This window comes from Aquila chrysaetos, chromosome 1 (assembly GCF_900496995.4).
Source record: "Aquila chrysaetos chrysaetos chromosome 1, bAquChr1.4, whole genome shotgun sequence".
NCBI classification, from domain to species: domain Eukaryota; kingdom Metazoa; phylum Chordata; class Aves; order Accipitriformes; family Accipitridae; genus Aquila; species Aquila chrysaetos.
In genome coordinates this window covers 67165937-67185578 of record NC_044004.1, presented here as the reverse complement: position 1 = coordinate 67185578, position 19642 = coordinate 67165937, and the positions used below count along the sequence as shown (strand labels likewise).

Here is a 19642-nt window from a genome sequence, read left to right as displayed (position 1 = left end):
AGGTGGAAGTCACACAGGTCAGATACACAGTGTGTGAGCAGACGGAGAGGCTGGCATTAGCCTGAGCTCCTAGATGGAGGTGCCATTGCTCTATCTCCAGCAGTTTATTTGATCATGATTACTCCTGTGTATTCTTGCCTGGGGAAACTGTATAGATGTGAACATGTGGGAAAGCACATATGGAAATTAATACCTTTCTTAAAGTTCTTTATTCCCCTCCCCAATAGCCATTTACAAAAGGTTTTAAGGTGCATTGCTAAGGGTACTCCTGTCATCTTTTGTGCACAGATCTGACCCTTCCTTTGTAGAATTGCTCTGCAGACTACAAAAGGATGATGCTGCATGCAGTTATATCCCTGTGTATTTCTCAGAGTCTGACATAAGACCTGTCATTCTCTCTCTTACTCAGCTCAGATGTTAGACTGGATAGGATAAGGGGTGAGGGGGAGGCTTTGAATCAGAACAGAAAGATTAATTTTAGGCTCTGCTAAACCACAGCATTTAACTCTAACCTGCTCAAAACAGCACTGCAACGGCATTGGGGGCATGAGTAGAGCAGTGATGGTAGGCGGAGCTTGTGGAAATGGCACCCGGTTTTGGGGGCTTTGCATGTGAACTTGTGCCTCACAGAACATCTCTGCCTGTGTCCAGCAGTGCTACTGGGATAAGTGTTGTGAAAGCTTTCTCACAGCTTTTCCTGTAGTGGTGGGTTTGGGTTGGTGCTGGATTCCTGAAAGCTGTGGAAATGATGATGAGTCCTCTTATTAGTAGAGGGAGTTATTAAGTAGAGAGGAATAAATCCTATGTTAGCAAAACTTCTCTTAAATTTGTATGGCCTTTTGAATCCATTTATTACTGCCTCTTCGGTTAACTAGAAGCAACGGTTTCAAGTACAGCTGAAAATGACTCTCATCCATGAGAGCAGATTGTCATTGTAATGGTAAGAAAACAATAAAAGAATTTTGGTGATGGCTGGAGTCCTTTGGCTGCGTAACACAGTGACACAAAAGCTGGATACTGCATGTGGCACTGTAGTGAGGATTTTGCTGTAAGGGCACCAGCTGTTATTCCTGGGTTAGCTGCCATGACAACTGTGCTGCTGGTGAATGCCCTGTGTGGGTGTGCTTGCAGAAAGCTCAGGGTCATTGATATTCTGAGTGTTTCTCAGAATACTGCAGGCAGTAGACACCCCTTCCTGTAGTTCTGCCAATGTTTACTATTATCACAGTGGGTAAAATATGCAAATGGTGTTGACAGGTATCTGGGAAAGAAAAAAGCTAGTTTCCCTAAAAGCAGTTTTTTGTTTTACCTCTTTAATTACATGGGTTTACCAAATGGTTCTAACTTTCTTAGCCTCTACATAGCTTTTATTCCCAGATCTCATTTGGGTGTGCAATGTTAAAAAGAATAGGGAAACGATTATACGGTAAAATTTTAATCCGTTTACATTTTAAAAATAGCTTGCTACCTGCAAACACTTTTTTTCTTACAAGTTAGAATGAGTTTGGTGGGATTTCTTGTTGTGGCATTTGGGGTTTTAATTGTTTTTAAAGCAGACACTTGCTCCTGCACAAGCTGACTTTTATTGACTTTTGAGAAGTGAGGGTTTTTCAAGGTCTTGGGGTTTGTGTTTTTAAAGCATGTCTAAAACATTTTTCTTTCTGATATCCCCGTCCTTCTGGAAATACATTGTAACACCCTTACTGGGAGAATTAAGAACAGACAGGGCTGCAAAGGGCATGGAAGGGACTCTCTACTTCTTTTTTCTTGAATATGGAATACCTTTTAATAAAAGGGGGAATTATTTTTTTTTAACAGGACATTAAAACATGGAAATTAAATGCCTCAGAGCATAAAAAAATAAATTTGTAGATGCAATCATTTTAACTTGACAGATTTTCCCATAAGCAATTAATGTAAGAATACAAGAAGCTTTGATATTTGGGTAGTGTTTACTTGTCAAAGTCATCAGCATGTATGTGTAGTTCTAGGCAAAAATACAGGCATTAGATGTAAGAGAAGGTGTTTGGAGGTGAGGGGCAGTCATATTTTACATTCTTGACTCTGAGTTTTCCTGCGATACTGGGAGAGCTGAAGTACTTGAGAACTGGAGTGTTTCTGTCATTGTAAAAGAACATTATGGTATCATTATGAAAAGGAAAACACAAACTTACTAATTGTTGCTGACTAACTGAAGATTTAGTATTTGAAAGTACTGCATTTGTTGATTTTGTTTTGTCTATTTTGCTGTTAAGGTGACATGCTTGCAGGACTTCTTTGGAGATGATGATGTCTTCATTGCATGTGGGCCTGAGAAATACCGGTATGCTCAGGATGACTTCGTGTTGGATCACAGTGGTAAGACTGTACATCCTAAACCCACTGAAATAGTCAATTTCATTAAGAACTCTTCCTCCTCCCCATCCCGTCCCCCTGTTCAGTCCTCAAGAGTTGTGTGATTTAGGAAAATATACATGGGAATATATTTTTCTATGGATTAAAAAGTTTTTCCAAACCATCATCTGGATTCTGTAAATCTATTAAAATGCACTAACAAACCTGACCTATTTTCTTGGAAAACAGACCCTGTCCCTAAAGTTACATGAAAAACAGTACTGAATTTTAAAAGGTTCAGTCATGGATCTAATGGATCTAAAATCTGTTAAAAATGTTTGCTTTTGAAATCTGTGACTGTAAGATTTCCGTAGTGCTGTCTTCATGAGATTTTTGAAAAATGACATATGTAACCACACTCATTTCAGGTCTTGAATTGTCCTGCAGGACAATTCACACATTCCAGTCTTGTCTGCTATAGACGAAGTGTTGAGCCTGTTTATGTTGTGAGGTTATAGGAGGGATTTGGGTGGGGAAGGAGATGAGACAAACTGGGACTTTGTGCCCATGCTGTCTGGCATTGACAGATCATCAATTTAACTTGTTTACAAAAGTTGTTTATCTCTAAAGAGAAAATTTATAATGTAAGTTCAAGGAAAAGGCTCTCTCCTCAATCAGAGAGTTTTAGAATTGGCTTTGAATATCATATCAAATATATGTTGTTTTTTTCTCCATGTTCATAGAATTATGGAATGGTTTGGGTTGGAAGGGACCATTAAAGGTCATCTAGTCCTACCCTTCTGCAATGAGCAGGGACATCCTCAACTAGATCACATTGCTCAGTGCTTCGTCCAACCTGACCTTGAATGTTTCTGGGATGGGGCATCTACAACCTCTTTGGGCAACCTGTTCCAGTGTTTCACCACCCACATCATAAAAAATTTTCTTCCTTATATCTAGCCTGAATCTACCCTTTTTTTTCAGTTTAAAACCATTACCCCTTGTCTTATCTCTACAGGCCCTACTAGACATATATTTCTGTCTATATTGTTTCAGCTGTAGAATCACCCTGATCTTCTGTTATGAAAAAATTAATCTGTGGTAAAGAAAACTTGCCCTGGCAAGAATCATCAGATTATTTGAAGAGAGCTTCAGGTTGTGAATAGGGGAAGCGGGGGGAGGGTTGCCTTGCTCTCAGGTAACTGAAAGCACAAGCACCTGGTGTTTTTCTAATTTTTACAAATGCCATAATTTCATTACAAAATCTTGAGTTACCTCAAGAAGTATAGGTATATATCCAACCACTGCTCCATACGTTTGGATGGAGGATTCAGCTGGCTCCCATTCTATTGTTACTGCCAGCACGCTGCTTTTCCAGAACTGCTTGATTATGTTCATTCAGCTAGTATGGAGGTGACAAGAAGGTTATTTTTTTTAACATAGTTTTGGACTAGCTAAGATATGATTTTATTCTTATGCAGGAAACGAAGAGCATGGTTGTATTAACTCACACTGCAAATCCCAGTCTGGGCAAAATTATAATTTCCTTTGCAGATTTAAAGGCTGTAAGTTTGCTTTTCCCATTACACCATGCACAGACTAATTGGGCTCATTCCCTTTTGGAGAACCCAGTGATGGAGGGGTTTTTTTTTCCTCCCTTTGTCTCTTCAGCTTTGGTGGTCCCTCCTTCCTCTAATAACTCTGGAGGTCTTAATGGAGAAAAGCAGGTTAGGTACAGGGTGGACCATGACTTGAAAGGCAGGGCATGCAGCTCTACTTACTATTTTTGATGGTGATGTGGCATCATAATGATTGCATTGACATTGTAGTGTTGAATAACAGGGACAAAATTGAGAGGGAAATCTATGGAGTGATTTGCAGTGGATGCTAACTGTAGGAATTAAACTGCTTCCAAAATGCCAATGCATGTATGCCTATTGATTCTTTTCCCATTTAGGTTGTCTTTTATTTAATGATATATAGCTGATGGTAAATGGCAGTAATCTATTGCCTCAGCCTTTTGGAAACAATACATTTTTTACCTCTTTAAAAATTGGTCACAACATAAGTTTCTTGCAAAAGAAGGTAAATGCTGTGCAGTTGTCCAATATGAAGCTGCCATTACAGCTTGCAGGGTTTACTGAATTTCAGAACCTTGGCATCAGCTGACTTCTTTACTTGTTCAGGTGTGCGTACATACAAACTTGAATTATAGTAATAATCCAGCTTTAAGACATAAAGAAATGTTACATGCAGAATGTTACATATGGCATTTGAGTAGCTCAAATAGGTTTTATGGTATGTAGGTTAAAGTTCTGAGATGCTCTTTTAAATTTCTTTCATTCAGTTGGGCAAGCATGTTTAGAAAATACTGAAGTTCATTTTCTGGATAATAAACAGCAACAGTAGTGTTCGGAGGAAGCCCGTACATTGAACTGTTGTCAAAACTCTATCTGCTTGCTTTGTAGAATGCCGTGTTATGAAGTCCTCTTATTCCCGATCATCTGGCATGAGGCATACTGGGTCCAAAAGTCCAGGACCTTCACGTCGAAGCAAATCACCTGCCTCAGGTACTACTTCTAGGAAAGAACTGAACATGTAAAATACATGAAGTTAGAATTTGCTTCGTGGGGTGAAAAAACTGTTGGCTCTGTCTGAAATAGAAGTGCCATGCTTTGTTTCCTGAGGGGAAAAAATGTTTTTTCAGTTTGTCTCATAGCTTTAATACTAATTTATAATAAAATTTGCATTTATTTTTGAATCATGAGAAGAAATATGGTTTCTATTTTTTCAATTAACAGGCGGAAAAAGTTTCAGTTTATGAACATTGGAATAATTTGTGCTAATTGTACACTTGGGATATGTTTTCAGCATGGCACTTGATTTTCTTGAAGACTATTAGCTATAGGATGCTTATGTGGTTAAATTCATGTTCATTGAACTAGAGCATACCCTTAAGTGTTTTGAATTTGAAAGGTTTCTCCTATATAAGCCAAATATTGTTGGAAATACATGATTTTGCTGTTTCAAGTAATTTTAGGAGATGTTCTGGAAAGTTATTGCCCATCAACAGAGAAATTTTTTTCTTCTTGCACTTCCTGTAATTTCAAAGAAAGGTTCACATTGTGTTTTTGCCAGCAGTCTGGCTGAACACCATATATTCCAACCATTGAGTCTTTTATGCAAATAAGTAGAAGGGAGAAACTTGATGTGTTCCTTTTTTTACCTCTGCATTTAATTTCTAAATACAAAAAAACTTGATTAATTTTTTTCCTTCAGACCTGGAGAAGTAGCCCTGAAATCAAACCACTGAATATGTAAATATACGATGCTCTGTTCTGAATGTAACTATACATGTAAGCTCCTGTGCGTGTATTCAAAACTGCAAAGTATTCCATATTCTCATTTCCATATCAATATTTGTTTTGCTTAATTGGTGCTGGTTAAAGTAATTTTATGTCTTTGGGTTCTTTCAAAGTAGAATATTTATCATCTGTTTATAAAAGTTGAATATTTAACTGAAAAGCTTGAAAGGATCGCAGTAACGGCAAAGAAAAATGTAGCATGAAGGGCAAGTTTCACAACTGATCGACATTTCATGCAATCCTGTTAACTTCAAAGAGATCGCATGGGATATCTATCAACAGTGAATTTTATGCAAAGTATTTAGAAATCAGTGCTGTCATTTCCTTACTTATTTCTACTTGGACGCCCCTTTGGTTAGGTTAATTTGAAAAGTTTATCCAAACTGTCTGGTATTTATCCTTCTATTTACTTGCCATTTTTTCTCATGTAGTCTTTATTTATCTTTATTTACCCTTCTTCCTTTCATGCATGTTCAGAGCTGTTTAATAACTTCTTTCCTTAATGTCTTTTTCCTTTGTGTCAAATATATGAGTACAGTAAAGAGGGGTGGCCACTACTCCAGTGCTTATTCTTCAGCAAAATCCCCAGGTGAGCCATTACTATTATGGCTGTATATCACTAGTGTGTCTCCTCCCTCTCCATTTACCTGTATTCTTTTTGCTGTATTTGTGAATATTTTCAAGCTTGAAACACATGTTTTGCATTTGGTGAACCAGAGACTTAATGGGGGTAGGTTTTTTGTTGAAGTAGATCATTTGAGTGAAATAATATAAATGATGCTTTATAGTTGTTGGACATCTGCTAATGGTGTCAAAGTTAAATTTGTAAAGGTGTAATTTGACTACAAGGAGAGGAGCATTCTGAGGAGCAATACATTTGTATGTGTATTCTAAAGCATATTATAATAGAAAATTTCAGACAGTGCAAAAAGACAGGGCTAAGAGTTGGTGAAAAAGGCAGTGAAAAACACGTGTCAGTTCTTAATTTTATTTGTACTTTCTTACCTTCTTTTGTTTTCTTGTGTTATTTCAACCAAAGTTCTAAAACAATGAGAAACCTCCTTGAACCTTCAGTTCAAAGTGAAAGTATCTCTAAAACAAGTAAATTGCATTTTGATTAGCAAATAAGTTGAGACTTTGGACCATACTAGAAGTTAACAATTTAAAAGGTATTCATAGGTTTTTCAGTTTTCAACATTCCAATATGCTAAAGAATTGTAGCCTAATACATACTACTTAAAGAACAACAGAGAAGAATTTTTTTTTCTGTATATTCAGGCTGCTATACATGTCGAAAGAAACCTTAAAAGCACTTATACTTACAAAATAGATAAGCAAGGTAAGTTTTGCATATACATGAAATAACCAGCAAATCAATAGCAGCAGACAAGTTTGTGCCAAAAATGAATACAGATTGCCTGTGTGTTTTTTGAGTTAAAAAAAAAAAGATAAAATACTGCTGTCTAAAATATCAGTGTTGTGGTTTAACCCCAGCTGGCAACTAAGCACCACACAGCTACTCGCTCAATCCCTCCCCCCACAGCAGGATGGGGGAAGAGGAGTGGAAGGGTAAAAGTGAGAAAACTTGTAGGTTGAGACAAGAACAGTTTAATAATTGAAATAATAAAAATAATGTAATGAAAAGGAAAGTAACAAAGAGAGAGAAATAAAACCCAAGAAAGACAAGTGATGCAAATGAAAACAATTGATCACCACCAACCGACTGATGCCCAGCCAGACCCTGAGCAGTGGCCCTCCTGCCAACCTTCCCCCAGCTTTATAAGCTGAGCACGACATCATATGGTCTGGAATATCCCTTTGGTCAGTTGGGGTCAACTGTCCCAGCTGTGTCTCCTCCCAACTTTTTGTGCACCCCCAGCCTACTCACTGGTGGACTGGTGTGAGGAGCAGAAAAGGTCTTGACTCTGTGTAAGCACTGCTCAGCAATAACAAAAACATTCCTGTATTATCAACACTGTTTCAAGCACAAATCCAAAACATAGCCCCATAGTAGCTACTATGAAGAAAATTAACTCTATCCCAGCCAAAACCAGCACAAGCAGTTGGCTGATTCCCTATAGATGCAAAATTTTTATATCTACACAGGGCCAATTCCAGCTTTTACTGTTGTTGCAGCTGTGTACCAACTCACATGCAGTGGATCTCAGAAGACATTGGCAAAGCTGTAGCTACAGACAGCTCTTTTAAATAAGATCCTCAGGAGAACGTACCATGTCTTGTAGAATCATGGAAGGACAAAAGTTGGAAGGGACCTCTGGACATCATCTAGTCACACACCTGGCTCAGAACACCACCTTTGTCCACCAAGCATATGTAAGATAATAGCAAAGAGCTAGACTACTGTTAGTGTAGGCTGGGCTGTTCTTCCTTCGTTATGAGAGGGAAGAAGATTATGTTAACCAGCCAATTTCACTGGTACAGTTTAGTGGTTCTGTCGATGCATAAAAGGATGGTAGTGACTTAGAGACAGATAAGGGTGTCTTATAGTGTAGGCCTCAGTGGTCATGTTCAGGAAATAGTGACCTTTCTGTGACCTGTATAAAAAGAATTTGTGAATAAAGAAAAATTTTTTTTCTCTTGCAGCAATAGTTGGTCATTTGGAAGCAAATTCTACTGAAGTATCTCATTTTTGGTCATGAACTTTACAGCTCAGTATTTTTTCTAATGGCTAGAGCAAATTGTTTATGCGAGAAGCAGAAAACAGTAAGATAGCATTCCACTAGCCCTTTTCATCGTCATACTTGCAAATTCTCAATAAACCAAGGATGCATTGATATGCCACGTTTCGAGAAGATTATCTAAAACAAAGTGATGAAAAGAAGTCTGCAGGAGGGCCATATATGCCTAAATACTTTTAGCTTCTTAAAAAGCCACTTAAATAATTCACCTATTATTCTTACAGGTAACCCTTGTTAAAGTCAAGACAAAAATATCCTAAACATACTGAATGCTTTTAGTAGAAAAGACTAAGGTCTTAGTCCTGTAACAGATCTGGGACTGTAAATCCAAGTTATCAGACTTCAAGATAGACTTATTCTGTAGCTAAATGCTAATGAGTTATATCTTAACATCACACATCAGAGAAAGAGGTTTTTGTGAAAAACAGCGATTTGTGGAAGTTGCAGTGCAGTCACCCTGGTCTACTGGCAGATAGATTGCCCAGGTTGTAAAAATAGTACTTGGAAGGCATCTTCACCACTCAGAGAATGTTAGGGTAATAGGTTAATAGACACTTGTAAAATAAACCCAATAGCACTGGTTAAGAAGTGATGCATAACCCATGAAAGACCTCTGAATGTGTAAAGGGTATGTGCAGGTGTAACTGTTATTTACTTTGAAGCTAAGTTTCTATTTGCCAGGGTTGCTTTTTTCTTTGTGAAAAAATAATTCTTTGCCATGAATCAGCTATGAAACCTTTTTAGCTCTTAAATTTCTGCCTGGTATTTTCCTCTCCCAGGAAAAATGAGGTTCAACTAGAAAGGAAATAATGTCGTATCATATAATGTTGCATTATATTTGTGTATGATGAACAGCATGCTATTCTGTCTGCATAATGAAATTCATCAGGTTTTTTTTCAGAAAAATACAAGGACTGACCTAAGTTATACTCAAGTCACCAGAGATAAAACAGATGTTGTATCAGGCCTCTCTGGAAAACTGGACTTAAAATGAATTAACTCTTGAAGTCAAGAGGGAGGATATTGTATGTTTTCGCAGACACTTGAACTTCTCAGAAGTTCAGAAATAACCTACTAGCTTTTACCCCATGTTGTTGTTTCTTTTTTCCCCTTAAATCAGTATTTTTCTGAACTACTGCGTAACTTCTTTATCACCCAAACAGCTCATACTTCTTGTTTGTTTGTTTTTCTTGGGGAAAAAACCCCAAACAAAACAACTTGTGTTCTGTGAAACATTCTACCTAGAAACTTAGGTGTTGATCCAAAAAGGAGAGATGGAGGGTTAAATGTCTTTATGAACACTTTCTGTCTCCAAATTTTATTGTGTGATATCACAGTAAATGATATAATTTTAAAAGGCTGTGTCTATTACTTGCCCAAAGCTCTTGCACTGGCAAAGACAGAATAGGCCTTTTTAATCTCTAGAATGACAATGCAATATTTGTGTGTCTTCTTGATCCCATATCCGGGCTCATGAGTTTTGGGGGCGCAGTTGTGTAGCATGCAAGTGTATAATTTAGTCCTAAATGCTGAGGCATCTCTTTTGGTCTTTGTATGCAAACTTGAGTGATAACTTGTCAGAGAGATATGTTATGTTTAAAAGCAAGTTAGGGTTTTTGACTTTTATTCATCTTTTCTTTCATTTGTTTGATTTTATTGCTTTGGCCAGTTAATGGAACCCCAAGCAGTCAATTATCCACCCCAAAATCTACAAAGTCCTCCAGTTCTTCACCAACAAGCCCAGGCAGCTTTCGTGGACTCAAGGTAAGTGCAAGAACCATCAAAAACCTTAAATTCCCTTACTTGTTGACTGATGTATTACAGTGATTCTTCTTCTTAAAGAAGAAAAAAAGAAAAAGGAAAAAAAAAAGAGTTATAATTCTATAGAGTAGCCTTGCTAGTAGGATTTTTGAGTTAAAGTGGAGAAGAGATCTGAAGTAAGATTTTTGTATTTTGTCTTTGGTTGGCAGGATGGAAAACTCAGCTTAGGAAGGGTGGAGGGTGATGGTGGCTTGAATATGCCAGTTTGCCCTCCAAATTTTCCATTGTTTTGTGGACTGCAGAACCCCCCCAAGTAATTCATATTCCCTCAGCCTATATAAATGTAGTATCCTCTTTTCGATACATTATAGTCTTGTAGCATTGCCCAGAATTTCAACTGCAGCACACTTCTTCATCCATGGCACACAATTTCACCCCTTAATGCAGTCTCTGCCTGAAAGCTTGTGAGGGGTTCCTTTGGGAGCAGCCTGATCTCTGACAGATTTTTCTCTGTGTTGCACCAAGAGAATTCTTTTCCTCTCCCACTTAAAAATTGGTAGCATTTACAGTTCTTAGAGCTGCTCTGTGCCTTTTGCTTGGTAAAATAAAAGGAACAGTGTGGAGCACAGTTGAGCATCTTACTGCTGCATTTGTGCAGCTGACCTTTCAAGTAGAATTTTCTTATGAAATCATCAGTTGCAGCCTTTCTGGAAGCACACTGGATGGTTCGCACTGATTATTCTGATCAAGTAACAGCTCCCATTGGTGAACACAACAGTTGTGAAGAGGCTGCATAATTCTGTAGAAAACTGTTTTCTCAATTAAGAGACTGGCTAAAGGATGTGATTTGAATAGTATTTAGATTTGGGTTTTGACATGCTAATTGTTACCAAGTCTTTGTCTGTGTTGCAAGGAGTATGGCACTGGTTTCTGCCAAGCTTCTGTGATAATTCCGAGAAAAGATGTTGATTTATTTGTTTAATTCTAATATATTTTTAGTTGCTTGGTTCATTGAGACAATTTAGTGTTGATCTCTGCCTTTATGTTGTGGAGCTGTACCATCCCATAACTTCTCTTTGTCCAAAGCAACATAGGTTGGCCTTTCCCCTATAAAGCATTTGCAAGAGCAGTAATAGTTCTGACACTGAAAATTAGAACTATGTGTCTTAAAATTTGTCTGGACAGTTCTGCTATAGAACTTGCAGTAGAGGACACCAAAATCATTGGACTTGAGGTTCTCAGCTGGTCTGCACTATATTTAACAAATGCTCTTTTGTCTTTCTTTAATGAAATTACAAGTTTAGAAACTAGATAATTTGGTTCATTTTTTTTTCCCACGCTGTCCTGTCTGCTTTTAGCTGATTAAAGCTCCATTAAGATAGAGATAATTCTGATAGTAACAAGCAATTTTCAGTAAAGTGGACATGTCCTCTTTCCCCTAACTGTCAGTTTCACTGAAGTAGGCTGTTGTGCTTTTTCATTTTGGAATTTAATTGATGCTGGATACTAATGGGTTTTCGTGTCAGATAATTCATCCCTATATGACCAAAGAAAACAGCAAAACCAAATTAATCATCTCAGACCTGATGTGTTACTGAAGTAGTGAGTACCTCCTTTTTATCCTATTAGGATGCATCTGTTCAGTAGGAGGATCCCAGCTGTGCTCCTGAGACTAAAGATAGGGAAAGTTATCTGGTGAATCTCAGAATAAAGTCCAAAAGGATAAAGTACACTGTGCAGTGACTCTTTTTTCTTGATTATGTTCTAATAGTAATGACTGTTTTGGTGAAGTATCAACATAAAACCAGTAACAGGGAGGCATAGTTTTATGCAAAACCAGATTCTTTTAAGAAACCTGTTATTATTTTTATAGGATTGATCTTGGCCAGTCTGATGAGGAAAACAGAGGGAAAGCAGGGACCAATTCTGAGATTACTGTTTTCCCCTATTGTTAGATAATTCCTTGTTGCTAAGACTGCATTGCTGAGCAGACAAGCAGTCTGGCTTCCTACACTTGTATAAAGAAGGTGCCATGACTACAGCTGAATGAATATGTAGATATAAATACTATGGCAGACAGTGAAAGAATAAAGTATATTTCTGACTTTTCTAGCTTTGGAAATGCAATATTTTGGCTGATTTGTTGTGTGGAAATCATATGTTTATTTTTGTAGAGCACAAAACAGCAATACTTAATAATGATTTTATATGAGCTTGGGGCAGCAGGAAAAGGGAAAAAGTCAGAGTTGATGTTTCTATTTCCTGTAAAGAGCAGACCATCAGAGCAGCTGCACATGAACTGTACTTTAAAAACTGTGTTGGTTGGAAAGCCAGAGCAAAATAAAATATTTGACTACAGGTTAGAACCTGGCTAAGCTTTTCTAAGTTTGACGATCAACGTAGAGCTTAAGTGATAATGCTAGTCATCAAGGCAGTAAACTTGCAAAAGATACTGATTGCAACACCAATTTTTTCCTCAGTGTCAGACACTGAGTCTTACATCATATTCTCCGAATGCCACTTTTCCTTTATAGTGAAGTCTCTTCAGTCCCCAAGGATTCCTTCTGCTTTACAACACTTTATAAGCAGAAGTGGTATGCTCAGGCACAGAAAACTCCTTGCAGGAAACACTTCTTGTGAACAGCTTATCTTTAAGGAGAAGGGCTTTCCATCTGTCCTTTTTAGCTCTTCCAACCAGAGTGCTCTTGTGCTATTAATTGTTCAGTACATACAGTAAGCCTGTTTGCTGTCCAACATCCCAATCTTGCAGAAGTGTTTTAAAAAAACTGTACTGGAGTCTGAGATTATATTCAAGTAAGGAGTTTATGCTATGGCTTAATAACAGTAAACACTACAGAATTTTCCCACAACCCCAAATAAATGCCTTTATTTCAGTAAGTGGCAAATATGGATACTGTGCAACCAATTGCATGCTACTCTGTATGCTTATTAAAGTTGTTTACTTTTAACGTCACAGTTTTAGCCCATAACTAAGCATTTCACTTTGCAGAAGATTTGTTTCAAGGTAAAGATTTAGATATAAAAGTTAACAAGTATGGGCATGAAGTAAATGACTGCTCTGTATGATATTCTTTTTTGAGCAAATGTGCTGTTTCTTGTTTTTCTGCTAACTTTTCCACAGAGATTAAAACTAGTGCATGGAATAAGAAATAATGGTAACAGTGCATTAGGTGGCACAGGACAACTGACGAGAAGAGTCCTTTTGCTGTTCTGTAGGCAGGTGACAAATGAAAGGTTTAACCTTTTTCTTTGGTTCTAAATGTGCATTTATAGATACCCAGATATGCAATGCTGCTAGGGGTACTTTGACTCTTAGCTCTTCCAGTACATCTGTTACTATGCTCACTTTGTACCATAAAAATCATCCAGAGTCTAGATTAAATATGAGATTTTGGAAAGTGGTGTCATAACTTCCTTATGCTTACTTGGATGTGTTTTATTGTGCCCTCTTGAAATTAAGTACCACAAAGTCATGTCATCTTTTTAAAAAGAAAATAAAATTGTACAAATAAAGAAGCTTTACTGCTGAGGCCTTTCTTAGAATCCCAATTATGCTAAATAGTATCGTGTTTGAATTTGTCTCAGTATTACTTTTTCAATTGATTGACCAAATGACCAAAGTGAAAGGGCATTAAAACGTGATCCAGCAAATAACTTAAGTACTTGCTTAACTTTAAGCTTTTGAGTAGTCCCTTTTACTTCAATGAAGATGTTAATGTACTTAGAGTTAAACATGTGCTTAAGTGATTTGAAGGATTAGTGCCTATCTTAATCAAGGTTTTAATCTCTTCAGTTTTGTACACGTGCTACTGTTAGCAGTTAAATGTTATGAATATTTACATGCAATTATCCAACCTAGTGACACAGGTGCAATAGCAGTTCTTAGAGAAAGTCTTTAACTGCTGCCTTTGTTGAATTTACAATTCAGCATCTTTCTTGCTCATACAGTGGATAAAGAGTTGGCTAATTTGTGCTGGTAGGGAAACTGAAGTATTGCACTTAAGTGTTGAGTCCATTCACCATTGTCATCAGTTTGCTAAAATGCTTTACATAATGTGATGCAACTCAAAATCTCTTTAGAAAAAGGGTAAATCTTTATGTGGTTCTTCAGTGTTTCCAGAGCAGTGCAACAAAATGCATGACCATGTATCCTCAAATTAACAGTAGCAAAATCACTACATTCTAATTGGCTATTGTATTGTTACAAGTAGCTTCTCAGTATAGTTGGGTTACTAGCAGTGTTTCTGTTTTACAGATTATGTTACTATTAAGCATTATAATAATAAATACTAACAACATCTCACTGGAAACACTGATTATATAAATAACATTTCATTTATGTTTGGAGTATCTTTTAGCCCTTTCTTACTGCAGCCTTTCAGGATGAATTACAGTGACACTATAAAAGTGTCCCCAGATTTCAGAGAATACTTCTGCAAACAGTTAATTCACAATTTCACTAAAATATTCACAGTCTACAGTTAGCTTCCTCACCAATTTGAATGTTTTCATAAAGACAGAGAAAGCTTCTTTGGGAATTTCATGGAGTTTTTCTAAAGGTATGAGAGTTTACATTCTCTTCTTAGCCTTCAGATAAAAGATTACCACAGCCATGCCAGATCAGAACTCAAGGAAAGGTTAACAATGTTAGACATACTTTTTCTAAGTTTGGGTAGATGCACTTTGAGTATATTACAGGCTCAAAATAGTAACAATAACGTTGGTGTAGGGGTCCCATATTTCTGTCTGGAATTTTCCAGCCACAAGGGTGTGGGTGTGCGTACATACATGTACATGTGTACCATGCAGTTCAGAGTCTCTTGAGCACATTATGAATGTGCTGAAGACCAAGGGCAGCACATTTAGTGTGTCTTAGACATACTATGAAGATGTCGAGCAACCATAGGAGATCTGAAGTCAAAGAAGCACTTGCATATATGTGTACAGGAAAGTGTACGCAGGACCTTTGTATGCCTAGCAAGCTGATGGCAAAGGTCCTTCATTTCTATCCAGACAGGCAAGAAGGACAGACAAAGGAAACCTGTAGATAGGTGGTCTAGAAGGCACCATCCCATATAGCTGCCAAGAAGTTAGGTATTTCCTTCAGTATGAAAAAAAGCACCAAATGTTTCCACAAACATTTGTGTCATGGGCAATTAATCTAATCCTGAGCGCAAAGGTTTGTCAACTAAGGTATCATTCGACTTCAAGAGAATATGGGTTTATATCTGTGGATCCTTCCTCACACTCTCATGAGACAAAAAAAAAAAAAAAAAAAAAAATCCTACCAGGTGTGTAGTTATTTGGGATTACTTTCTTATATCCCTGCACATTTCTATTTTACATACAAGCACTATGTTTACATTTTTTTCAGGTATATGGTAGCATTTTGACTCAAAAGATTTATTAAAAATCTTTGCTACTGGACCAGTAGATGTAGCTTGATTAAAATGACTGTCGAGCTGCTGCTTTGTCATTCCCAAATCACTGACTTACACTCTGATCCAGATTTTAAGGGAACCTTGGGCCAGTCCCTCCCTGCTACTTATACATCACCTTACATTTGCATACCCATTTCAGTTCATGCTCTTGGACTCTGTGATGGTTTAAAGGCTTTTATCTTTTTTGTTTAGTGGGTGGGTTTGGTTTGTTGGGGGTTTTTTTTGTGCTTTCAATTTCTTATCTTCAACTTAAAAGTAGAAAACCTGATACACACAGTATCTGGCAGGATGCAGCTGTCTGGCACATTGTGCATTGGATACTTCAGATAGGAAAAAAAAAAAATCCTACAGTGCGAAGTATAAAATGGAGTTTTTAATGGGTTGGATATTAGTAGGGGTGAAAGTAAGAATGCTAAATACCTGTTATTTAGTTATTACGTTGAGGTGTAATAAGCACGTTGGGTACTAAAGTAGGTGTGTTAAGCTTATGGATATGACAGATCTAATGTGAGTGTTTCTCACAAAACCACGTGTCATGTTGATAAACCTGGTGACTTAAGTCACAGTCAGTCTCTATAAAATAATACAATATAATATAAAATATAGATAAATGTGTTTAGGTATTTTTGTGAACCTGGAAAAATGGTTCTACCACAGAAAATAGTTCAGCATGTGAAGAAAACAAAACAGTTGGGCAGGTTTTTTTTCAGCTCAGTACCTTTTGTAACTTTTTACAGTATCTTTAATTAATCTGTAAAATGATATGCAACTAGTTTTGAGAACTGTGTGTTCACCAAGATATTCTCAGTATCTCTAACAACTATGTTGTATTGTGCATTTGGCTCTGGATGAGCTGTTAAAACACAAATTACCTGCAGAGAGACAACTTGAGGGAAGTAAAAGCAATAATTGTTATATTCTGTATTGCATAATGTTTAAATACAACAGAAGTAACTGTTGGTCTAGGCTGTTCTTGGCCAGTAGCATCCACATGCTGAGGTGATTGTTTTATTCGAAGGGTTGGATAGCCATTGCTGCTCTAAATTACTCTGTGAGCTTTTAAAAACAAAGAATCAAATTCTGCCTCAGGTCTGAGTTTTCTAGGACTTGCATGTATGTGTGAGAGGGTGGATTTAAGACCTGCACACTCTGAATTTATCATGTCTAAGGGGAACAGTATTGGAAGAGGGCAGTAGTGCTGTGTAGACTAGAATACAGGAGGAGGAATTGTTGCAAAACCTAATCTGCAGTGTGATTGTAGATGCCATCCATATTCACTACTGTAGTATCAAAGCAACATGCATCCTTTTCTCCCTGCTACTTCAGGAATGGCTAGTGAACCAGTGAAGTCTACTTGCACATCCAAAATCTTTACTTCACCTTCAAAATACCTGAAGCTGTTAGGATACCAGCAGTACAAGATATTCTAAATATTACATGTTACTGGGTAGTTAAATGATTAGAAAATTACTTTAATAATAAAAATCACTTTATTCTGTGTCTCTTATTGTCAATTCCTACCTCCTCCCCACCTTTTCTGGCTAGTCAAGCACCTCGCAGACATCTTAAGAGTTTATTTCTACTGTGCTCTGACACAGTAGGGAAAGGCTAGACTGATTTTGCTCCTGATGACCTGAGACACAGACCTACAGCATCCAAATTAAAGGCAATGTTTGCTGTAGGGTGAGTTTGCCCTCATATCTAGAGCTGTGAGGCAAATTAGTGGCAGAGCTATGGTTAAACCTGCCATTTCAGATTCTGATCTAGCATTTCAGCCACAACAGCAGCATTAGATTTTTTTTTTCCTTTTATTCCTTTTAGCTTTTTTTCGTGTTGCTGTTCGCTTCCTTCTTGTAAATACTGTGGCAAGAAGGAATGTGCCCAGTCATGCTCTGACCTGATTACAAGGATGAAGGAAGTTGGAAATGTGGGCTAGATATTCCCATGTATTGCCACTCACTGAAAACCCAAAATAGATTACTAATATTTTTGGCTGATGACTAATGCTTTGCAGTGATCTGTTCTGTTATCTATGCTTCATGCTTGAAGAAAATGTGACTGACTGGTTAAGAGACTGACTCATGATTTTGCACAAATGTCATTTAACCCAAATGTCCTTGTTTCTGATCCTTGTTAAATAAATAGATAACTCAGAAAGACAGCAGGATTAACATAGCCTGGTTTTAAGTTATTAGCAAGGAACAGAGTAGTAGCTGACTGGTTGCTGTTTGACGCTACTTCTATGCCAAATGCTAGTAAACATCATTGTTTTAGAGGCTCTGCAAAATTAAGTTGTACAGCTTCTAGTTACTGTACCTTTAGCTGATTTGGCAGCTCAGCTGCCACTAGAAACTTAAGCATTCATTAGCATTTCATGAGCCTTTAGACAATATCCCTATCTGTCAGTTCAGTTCTTTCACTGACAATAGTGTTAATGATTTAAAATATTCAGCAGTGTAACCAGACAATGTCAGCTAAAATGGAAAATGCTGCATTTGCATTCCTGGTGTCATGCAAAGCCATTTCAACAGACACTGAGCTTAAGGCAGAGAAGCATTTTAATCCTTTTTGTGGTGAGTGGTGAGAATTACTATAATAGCCCATGAAGAAAACAAGATATGGAACTTCACAGAACAGCAAGAAATGTTATGTAGAGGAGGGGGAATGATCAAAAATATATTTTAATTTCATAGAGCATCCTTATACTTAACTGTAATGGGAGAGCTTATAAAACAGTGGTGCATAGAACACATCCAGTACATTTTACTATTTATGGCATTCATTCCTATGCTTCTATCCCTTTAAAAAAGAATAATTGATTGTTGTGTATGTCCCTGAGCAGTATGACAGGATGACTTTAGGTAGAATTGTGAAGATTCAGATCGAGTAACAAGTTGTTAGTGCAGCAAAAGTAGTTTTCTTCATCCTTCATCCTTCATAATCATTTAGATACTTGTTTTTCACACAGTGTCACAGTTACTAAACCAGGATCTATGTCTGGATGCGTATCAGACATCTAACTTGAAATGCTGGTAGATGTCATAAATCATCACATCCATAATAACCTAAAATATAGACCTCTAGATTACCTAGCAAGTCTGACTATTGTAGATGTACCCAGCCACCTATGCCAAAAGTCTCTTCTTTAAATGAAAACAAGTAGGGCCATGCAAGCTTTTCTACATTACCTTCCTAGCATGCTTCAGTGCTAATCTAAAGAGAGCGTGTATTGACAGAGTTCACTTAGGGAAACCTCAGACAGTGCCAGCTATGAGGAGATGTGTTAGACTACAGCATGAGAGCATGCTCTAGCTGCACTGGCCACTGAATAGTTGTCTGGAGATGGCTGTCTCTGGTTTATGTGAAAATGTACGCAGAGTGTATTGTAATGATCTTGTGTAGAACGAGGAGGGAACGTTGCCTCCACACACACTGGCTCTATAGTGTTTAGATGGAACTTGGTGCAGCTGGAGGCAATTTGCTTTGCTATTTACTGAAATCTGTTCAACTACTTATCTAAATAGGAATATCAGGGCTGAATCTTAAACTGGTGCAAGTGTCAATGATGTATTACAACGATGAACTGTGAGAAAGCAAGAATGAAAATAAGATGGCAGTAGAAAAGTAAACTGACTCTGTATAGGTGTTTTTAGGGTGGGTTTTTTTGTCTGGCTCCTTCTTGTGATTACTTACCATCAGAAATAATAAGTTCTTATGTACTTCCATAGATCCCTCCACATGGTGGATCTTCTTCCAATGTGAATGGTGTACCTGAATCAATCCATTGCCAGAGTCCTGAAGGTAGGACACCGATAATTGCTAACAATCATTGCAACAATTTTGTTGTAGGTAATAGTTGGTTTAGCACCTTTAGGTGGTTTCTGATGACTCCAAATCATTTTTTGTTCTGAGATGTTTGATACCTTGTCGACAACCTTATTTTGGAAAAACTGTTACTGCGTTTTCTACATCAAGGCAGTAAAGCTAGGAAATAAATTTTGTTCTTTTTTTTTTTTGTCAA

General features: G+C 37.4%; 1 protein-coding gene across 5 annotated transcripts in view; it reads left to right on the top strand.

Annotated features, from left to right (window-relative positions):
* The window catches only part of DCLK2 (doublecortin like kinase 2), a 96254-nt gene that overhangs the window by 50568 nt on the left and 26044 nt on the right, over positions 1-19642 (top strand). For 3 of the 5 annotated variants that reach the window (XR_003924808.2, XM_030024004.2, XM_030023978.2), the window contains exons 3-7: positions 2256-2358; positions 4803-4904; positions 6238-6288; positions 10068-10162; positions 19350-19422. Coding sequence is in view for 3 of the 5 variants with exons in the window: in XM_030024004.2 (XP_029879864.1) it covers positions 2256-2358; positions 4803-4904; positions 6238-6288; positions 10068-10162; positions 19350-19422 (424 nt within the window). In the remaining 2 variants the exon portion in view is untranslated. The remainder of the gene's footprint in view (positions 1-2255; positions 2359-4802; positions 4905-6237; positions 6289-10067; positions 10163-19349; positions 19423-19642) is intronic. The other 2 variants (XR_003924809.2, XM_030023988.2) reach the window with 1 other exon arrangement.